At 39.3% G+C, this 8,136-nt stretch overlaps 2 protein-coding genes and 1 non-coding gene across 3 annotated transcripts; all 3 read left to right on the top strand.

Moving 5' to 3' along the window:
- Nucleotides 1–268: 268 nt before the first annotated feature.
- chadla (chondroadherin-like a) lies at nucleotides 269–5,129 on the top strand. The gene is made up of 9 exons (XM_055194630.2): nucleotides 269–495; nucleotides 863–1,057; nucleotides 1,184–1,339; nucleotides 1,422–1,567; nucleotides 1,962–2,200; nucleotides 2,446–2,726; nucleotides 3,555–4,247; nucleotides 4,334–4,500; nucleotides 4,577–5,129. Exons 1-9 carry the CDS (start codon nucleotides 343–345, stop codon nucleotides 4,896–4,898), a joined length of 2,352 nt encoding a protein of 783 aa, XP_055050605.2. The 5' UTR covers nucleotides 269–342; the 3' UTR covers nucleotides 4,899–5,129.
- Nucleotides 5,072–5,143, top strand: trnaq-cug (transfer RNA glutamine (anticodon CUG)). The gene has a single exon. It is a non-coding gene; the product is annotated as a tRNA-Gln (tRNA).
- A 136-nt stretch (nucleotides 5,144–5,279) lies between these two features.
- rbx1 (ring-box 1, E3 ubiquitin protein ligase) lies at nucleotides 5,280–7,862 on the top strand. Its single transcript, XM_073857560.1, has 5 exons — nucleotides 5,280–5,438; nucleotides 6,542–6,620; nucleotides 6,743–6,813; nucleotides 6,898–6,985; nucleotides 7,682–7,862. Exons 1-5 carry the CDS (start codon nucleotides 5,361–5,363, stop codon nucleotides 7,690–7,692), a joined length of 327 nt encoding a protein of 108 aa, XP_073713661.1. The 5' UTR covers nucleotides 5,280–5,360; the 3' UTR covers nucleotides 7,693–7,862.
- The last annotated feature ends 274 nt before the right edge of the window (nucleotides 7,863–8,136 follow it).

Here is an 8,136-nt window from a genome sequence, read left to right as displayed (position 1 = left end):
TATTACTTATGTAACGTATAGAAGTTAAGCCCAAGAAGGCTGCCTCCCCGGGTTAAAAAACCCCCTAGGAGAAAAAAAATCCCGGATTTTTTAGCCGGGGAAGTAAAAAAAGTCCTAGGAGGGAAAAACCCTAGGGAGATATATATATATATATATATAGAGAGAGAGAAACGGATATAGAAAATATCCTTAGTACACTTTTTAAAAAATATATTTTAAATAGAATTATTTTTTGCCTGGGAAAGTTGTACATCATATTGTTTATGTCTTGCTTATTTTATAGTAAATTGCACATAGAATTTAGTCTTTATTACATAAATTGTGTTGTAGGAGGTCTTCACCATGAGTCTGATGGTAGTAATGCTGATCCTCATGACCTCTATATCTTCGGGTCTAACTGCAAAGTGCCCACGTGTTTGTGTCTGTGATGACACCAAGCTCATTGTAACCTGCATTGGGAAGAACCTCACATACGTTCCTTTAGCCATAAAGGAGGTGAGTATGCCCCATTTTCTTTCCAAATCCAATAAAGCTTAATGTGGCTTCATAAATAAACTTTGATCATAAATAAATGACCCCATCTCTGTGAAATCCAGGCTAAAATCTCATAAATATGATATTAAGGGCATCAAAGTTTGATTCACTCATTTTACATTGATTTTAATATTGACATGACCCTACTCAGTCAATATTAAGGATTCATGTTGGATGATTTTTTTTAATAGAAAACAGTAATGAATCACTAAAATGTCTTTAGCTGGGTTTTCACAGGCAGTAAAGTGACACATCTATTTGATAGCGTTATATTAGCATGTGCATCACCATTATATATCATTGGTGCATTTGTCTCTCTTAATTTTAGATCATAGTGAAATTGGATCTTAAGAAAAACAATCTTGGGGAACTGATCAAAGGTGCTTTTAAACACACCCCATACCTGACCCACCTGAACCTGCAGGGATGTGGGATTCACTCAGTAAGAGAGGGGGCGTTCCGAGGTCTTTCCCGTTTGGTCCAACTTGACCTTACCAGGAACATCATTAACGTCCTATATCAGGTACAGTATGACAGGTGTCCGGCTGTCTTGGTGTTATATAAATGTAGATAGATCTGTTTCTCAGAAGTGCAATAGTGTATCTCATTACGGTGTTAATCATGTTTTTACCATCTCTCCATTCTGCAGGAATCGTTTGATGGATTATCATCATTGAAGCAGTTGTATTTGGATCGGAACCGCATTGAAGAGATCAATCCTGGAGCGTTTGCTTCATTGAGCTCTTTGAACCTGCTGTCCCTCACTCATAATCAACTTGTCTACATCCCCAACATGGCATTTCAGGTGTAGATCAGCAAATCTAAGAGAATAATTAAATTTTAATTAAATATTCTTGAATTACCCAATATTTGTGCCTGTTTCCCAGGGTATGTTCAATATCCAGTTGTTACGTTTGAGTCACAACTCTTTAAACAACCTGGCAACAGAAGCTTTTGCTGGTCTTGTCACACTCACTCACTTGAACCTGGACCATAATGAGCTCCAGTTCTTTCCTACAAAAACTATGACCAGGTATCTCTCTCATTGCTGCATTACGTATTTTTGATATTATCTAAAGGGATAGTTCACCCAAAAATGAAAATGATGTCATAATTTACTCACCCTCACTTGACCTGTATACATTTCTTTGTTTTGCTGAACACAAAAGAAGATATTTGTAATCAAGCAAGAAACAAGAGCACCATTGAAAAATACTATGTAAATAAATGGTGCTCAAAAATGGTTTGGTAACAATATAGAAATGTATGCAGGTTCAACATGAGAGTGAGTAAATGATTACAGAATTTTCATTTTTGGGTGAACTATCCTTTTAATATAAAACTCAGGCTTGTATATAGAAATAGGCTCCTAATATTATTAAATATACCAAAAATCTACCTTCACTCTTTTTACAAATGTCTTTCAGATTAGTGGAGTTGACTCATCTCGACATGAGTTTTAACCCTATGACGTATTTGGTGGACGAGAGTGTGACGATGCCAAAACTCACACACCTGTTGTTGACCCACATGGCCTTGCAGGACCTGTCAGATTTAACTTTGTCTCTATCTCCCTTCATCTCTCATCTGGACCTGAGTCATAATCAGCTCCCTTACATACCGGCCCTCATGGGGACCACACGGCTCACCAGCCTCAACCTCACTGGTAACCGTGGATACAGCCTAATCTATGTTCTATCAGTATTAAGGTGACTCCATTGTAGGGGTTTTGTATTATAACTACAAAAATACATTACACAACCCCTAAAAATTTTTCCACTAGTGCCAACTACGGACAAACTGTAGAGTTAAAATGAGTTTTCTTTTCATGCTGTGTCCTTCATTGGTATTGTTTTATATATGCAGTTACAGTCTCAAAACTCGTGCTTTCTCAAATTCATTGTCATTCAGGAAACCCCATCAGATGTACCTGTTTACTACAGGACCTAAAGATGTGGGCAAAGAAGTCCGGGATTAAGCTCTATGGTGAATGTGCTTGGCCTCCACACCTCTCAGATGAACCTCTAGTTAATGTGCAAGAACAGGACCTCCGCTGCAGACAACAAGATGAGCTGATGCTGCCAGATGAGACAGAAAAAGACGGAGAGGCAAAAACTACAGATGAAGAAAAGAGTACGGAAAAAAGCAAGCCAAAGAAAGGTGAAAGATGTCCACAGAATTGCTATTGTGAGGTGAGAAACAGAGGGTTGAATGAATGGTGAATAGTACAGATCTCCAAACGGGAATTTTTCAAACGACACTCCACTTTTTTTGAAAATATGCTCATTTTCCACCTCCCCTAGAGTTAAACATTTGATTTTTACTGTTTTGGAATCCATTCAGCCGATCTCCGCTTCTGGCGGTACCACTTATAGCTTAGCTTAGCATAATCTATTGAATCTGATTAGACCAATTAGCATAGCGCTAAAAATAACCAGAGAGTTTCGATATTTTTCCTATTTAAAACTTGACTCTTCTGTAGCCACATTGTGCACTAAGAAAACCAAAAGTCGCAATTCTCTATGCAGATATGGTTAGGAACTTCACTCTCATTCTGGCGTAATAATCAAGGACTTTGCTGCCGCAACATGGCTGCAGCAGGCGCAGCGATATTATGCAGTGCCGGAAAATAGTCCCCTGCTATTGAAAATTTCTAAGGGGGCTATTTTCGGGTGCTGCGTAATATCATTGCATCTGCTGCAGTCATGTGATGGCTTGATAATAATCCTTAATTATTACGGCAGAATGAGAGTATAGTTCGTAGCCATATCGGCCTAGAAAATCGCTACTTTTAATTTTCTGTCAGTTAATTATGCTAAGCTATGCTACAAGTGGTACCACCAGACCCGAAGATCGGCTGAATGGATTCCAAAAAGGTAAAAATCAGTTGTTCAACTCTAGGGGAGCTGAACAATGAGCCTATTTTTGTGGAGTGTCCCTTTAAGTTAACTAGTTTTTCTAGTTCTGGTTAATTAAAGAATAGTTTGCTTTTCTATAATCATCCTCATCCTCTTTATCAGCCCGATGCTCAACATGCTACCTGTGAGGAACGTGGTCACACAAAAGTGCCAACTGGTTTCCCTGGCAACACTCACCTGCTGAACATGCGTGGCAACCACTTCCACTATCTTCCTAGCAACAGTTTCCCTGATGTCCCTAATGTGGTGTCCCTTCACTTGGACAGCTGTAAAATCCATGAAATCGAGAGCGAAGCTTTCCAGGGCATGAAAGGGCTGATGTACCTCTACTTGTCCGACAACCAGCTTTCTTCCTTGGACACAAATGCCTTTGCAGGTGCCCACGAGATCATGTATCTTCACCTTGAAGGCAACAGACTCTCCCAGTTTCCTTATTCAGCTACACTGGCTCACATCCCCAAACTCCTGGAGCTGCATCTGGAAAGAAACCTGATAGCTAAACTAGAACCTGTGAGGCTTCTTACTCCAATCCCTCAACTGACAGGCCTCTATCTCACCAATAACACCATTGCAACCATAGTTCCTAAAGCTCTGGATCCAGCACCCAAGCTGGATGTTCTCCATCTGGAAGATAATAAGCTTACAGAAGTGCCTAGTGATGCAATAGGCCATGCACCTCTGTTGACCGAATTCCATCTTTCAGGGAATCTGATTCGCTGGATTGGTCCAAGCACGTTTAGGGGGGTGGCTAAAAGTCTGAAACACCTGCATATTGATAGAATGGGTCTTCAAAAGGTAGACGACAACATTTTATTATTTATATTAAAACAAAGTACAAGATAATCTCTTTCTAATGGCTAATGTTTCCTGTGTTGATGTAGATGAGTGCAACATCTCTGGCAGGGTTTGGTTCTGGTCTCCTGTCTTTATCTCTGGAAGAAAATCAGTTAGAAGAGTTACCTGACTTTTCACATCTTACTGGCCTGCAAAACCTCACCCTGGGAAACAATCCACTAATGTGTGACTGCAAATTACTGCCATTTTACAGGTGAGATAAATATCTGTTTGTACACAAAAGGTGTCCATCCATCCATATCTCCATCTGTATCTTCTCTTTCTTTCAGGTGGTTGTCAAATGCAAGCCTGAAAGTTGAGGCTGTGTGTGGTTACCCTTCTGAGCTGCGAGGTAAGGCTGTGATGGATGCTGTCATCTTTAAAAACTGCTCAGGAGAAAAAGCTCAGGCATTCAACGAAACCTCCATCACCACCACCAATGACCCAAAACCAGCAGAGATGCAGATGACAGCAGGGCCACTGGAAAATACTAATAGACACAAACCAGTGAAAAATCCCAAAACAACCAGGTCTAAGAAGAAAAACAGAAGAAAGAAGATCAAGCAAAAGGAAAAGAAGATCAAGCAAAAGGAAAAGATCATCAAGCATTGAAAAATATGATTCAGAGGACTTGTATGTCAATGAGATAAATAAATAATCTTCATAATAAACGAATGCAAAAAATGTGAAAAATGATTGCTGATTGTTAATTAAGTGTTAAATTTGTCACATTTATCTACGTACCTAATACATATAAGCTAAACTATTACATCGTATTGCTAACTGGTTCCATGGTGTAATGGTTAGCACTCTGGACTCTGAATCCAGCGATCCGAGTTCAAATCTCGGTGGAACCTAGTATTTTTCTCTTCTAGGAAATTATATAGCGCGTCATTTTGTGTCAATGTGTTACTAGTTATAATAATACTGTTTCTGTATTTTAAATAAAAGCGTCTAATGTTGTCCCCAGCACTCCGCGTTGCTTTAATATTACGTTGATTTAAGAGACCACTGTAGTAAACTGAGGCGCTCTGTATTCTCGTTAACTCTCGCGAGATCAAACCACAAGCAGTCATGGCGGCCGCGATGGATGTGGACACCCCGAGTGGAGCTAACAGTGGCGCTAGCAAGAAACGTTTTGAAGTGAAAAAGGTAAACTGTCTTGAGGGGATGTAAAGAACTGATGTTAAACACTCAGATATCGCGTAGTCCCTTAAAGAAGTAGACTTTTCTAGAGCAGCGCGTTTTAATTTCCGGCTAGCGTTAGCTGTGCTGACTAACACACCATTATGTGTCTCTCAATAAAGAAGTTGATATGGTGTTTTATTATTACAGAAAATGTTAACCCTTCCTATTTATAATCTAATATCAAGAAGATACACGTAACCAGTGTTTGACGCTTTGTAGATTTGTTCTCTAGCAAATTATGTAGCGTAATCCGGGAGATGATTAAAATAGGCCACCAGCTAAATGAAGATTCATTGAGTCATTCAGACTGTTTTGTCTTTTTTTAAGCATCACCGTTTCATTTAAATGGTGCTGCCAACATCTTGTTTCAATGCTTTGCTTATTTTAAATCACACTCACGGTTAAATATTTATAGTTACAACAACAACAACAAGGCTAACGTTACTAGAAAAACGGTTGTATTTTGTAGGTTATCATCACTGAGTACTATGGTATTACCTTCTGAAGTACCAGTTACCATTTTACTGTCAAACACTTTTATTAAAGGGACTGTCTGTAGGGTATTTGAAATTATACTTTTGTTAGCCTTTTATGATAAATGAGAGGTAATGCTGACCAGTAGATGTGGCCAGTTGTATTAAAGGGGACATGTCAAAAAATGTGACTTTTTCATGTTTAAGTGTTATAATTGGGTCCCCAGTGTTTGTATCAACATAGAAAATGTGAAAAAGACCAACCCAGTAACTTAGGTTTGGTTAACCATTCTCTGCAAGCATGTGAAAAATAGGTAATTGAAATTTGGCTCCCCGTGTGATGTCAGAAGGGGATAATACCACCCCTTAATCGGCACTATCCAATGGCACTGCCATTTAGTGCAGAGATCAGCTCATTTGCATTTTAAATGACACAACCAAAACATTTTTGCTCACACCTACAAAGTGACAATTTTAACATGCTATAATAAATTATCTATATGGTATTTTGAGCTAAAACTTCACATAGTGAAAGAAGTCTTGAAAAGTCTTGTGAAATGTCCCCTTTAAGGCTCTTATGTTTCTCTTTTAAAGTGGAATGCTGTGGCGCTTTGGGCTTGGGACATTGTTGTGGACAACTGTGCCATTTGCAGAAATCACATTATGGACCTTTGTGAGTACTATCTTCAAATCCACTCTGGTGTTAGTCTTAAGTTATTTTATGAGTTTTATGTAAAGCTGGTCTTTGTGTAATGTCACTATACGTCACCTGTATGCATCCTGTATCTTGTATAGGTATAGAGTGTCAGGCCAATCAAGCCTCCGCTACATCAGAAGAGTGCACAGTGGCTTGGGGAGTCTGCAATGTGAGTATTGCCAAATGTATATATACACAGTTTAAGTTTATCCTCTATAGAGTTGTGTTGTGATTCAATTGTTTGGTTTTCCAGCACGCTTTTCATTTCCACTGCATCTCTCGCTGGCTGAAGACCAGACAGGTGTGTCCCCTGGACAACAGAGAGTGGGAGTTTCAGAAGTGAGTTTTTTGCATCTCGTTTAAAAACAGTCAAGCAGTTTAGATTAAGAAGGAAGATTAAGGGCGCAGTCACACCAAAAGCGCTTTAAACGCTTGCAAACGCAAGGCGCGACGCACTGCCTTTTTTAAAAAAGAGCAGTGCGGCGCGGCTTTTCATATTGCTAAGCAACCACCGAGTCAGCTGTCTTGTCAATCAAATATTGAAGCGTGAGCGCTCTTTTGCTGTTAACTGTCATATTAGCAGAAACTTTAAAAAGAGGGCGCTTGCTCTGACCTTGTTTGAGGGTGAGAGGTGCACAAACACGCAGGAGAGAGTGAGCGAGTGGAGTCCGGTTCTTCAAAGCAACTGTAAACTTCCCTCACCACAACGTAAGGCCCGCCTCTCCCCTCATTCGATTGGACAATAGAAGACGCGAATGACGTCAGGCGCCTCTCCGCTCCGGCAAAAAACCGCAAGTTGCTCGGCGCGCATAAACAGCGCGCAAACGCGCCCTGCCCATAGAATATCATTCAAAAAAGGCGCCTGCAACTGCCATAAACGCTTTTGGTGTGACTGGCCCCTAATGTGTCACATCTTAAAGTTTGTTTTTTAGCAATATACGTTTATGATAACATAAACTCATGAAATGAGGCATTTGTTACATATAATTTTTTTATACTTATATTATTGCTAATCTGATGTTTTATTTTTCAGAAGTATGGCCATTAGCAGCATCTGGACTGAGTCAGGATTTCCTGAGCTGCTTGCTGTTTAGATGCCACTTGTTCTTTTGTCAAATAGACATATTACTCCAATGTTAAAATGTTCTAGGTTTTTTTTTATTTCTGTGCGGTGCGGCATTCAATGCTGTAAATTATAAATAAAGTCTTTCTAGAGTCCATTTGGTTTTGTTAATGTTTTACATTATGTAAGAGGATTGAAAGGTCCGGCTGCCTAATCTGAAAGCTTGTTTTAAAATGTGCTTCACTGCTTTAATGTAAAAATCAGTATAAAGAATATTTGCATTGTATTAAGCAAGATACATGTTTTCTCCTTTGCTTTTAAATGTTGTGCTCTTGATCCCTGACCTATATAACTAGACGATAAATTACACATACAGAGAGAGTAATATAATTCAGCCAGTTAGGTTCGCTAATGTAAACTGAGAGGAAT

This window comes from Misgurnus anguillicaudatus, chromosome 19 (assembly GCF_027580225.2).
Source record: "Misgurnus anguillicaudatus chromosome 19, ASM2758022v2, whole genome shotgun sequence".
Lineage (NCBI taxonomy): Eukaryota > Metazoa > Chordata > Actinopteri > Cypriniformes > Cobitidae > Misgurnus > Misgurnus anguillicaudatus.
The sequence above is the reverse complement of the archived record's forward strand: the minus strand, read 5'-3'. Positions and strand labels throughout refer to the sequence as shown.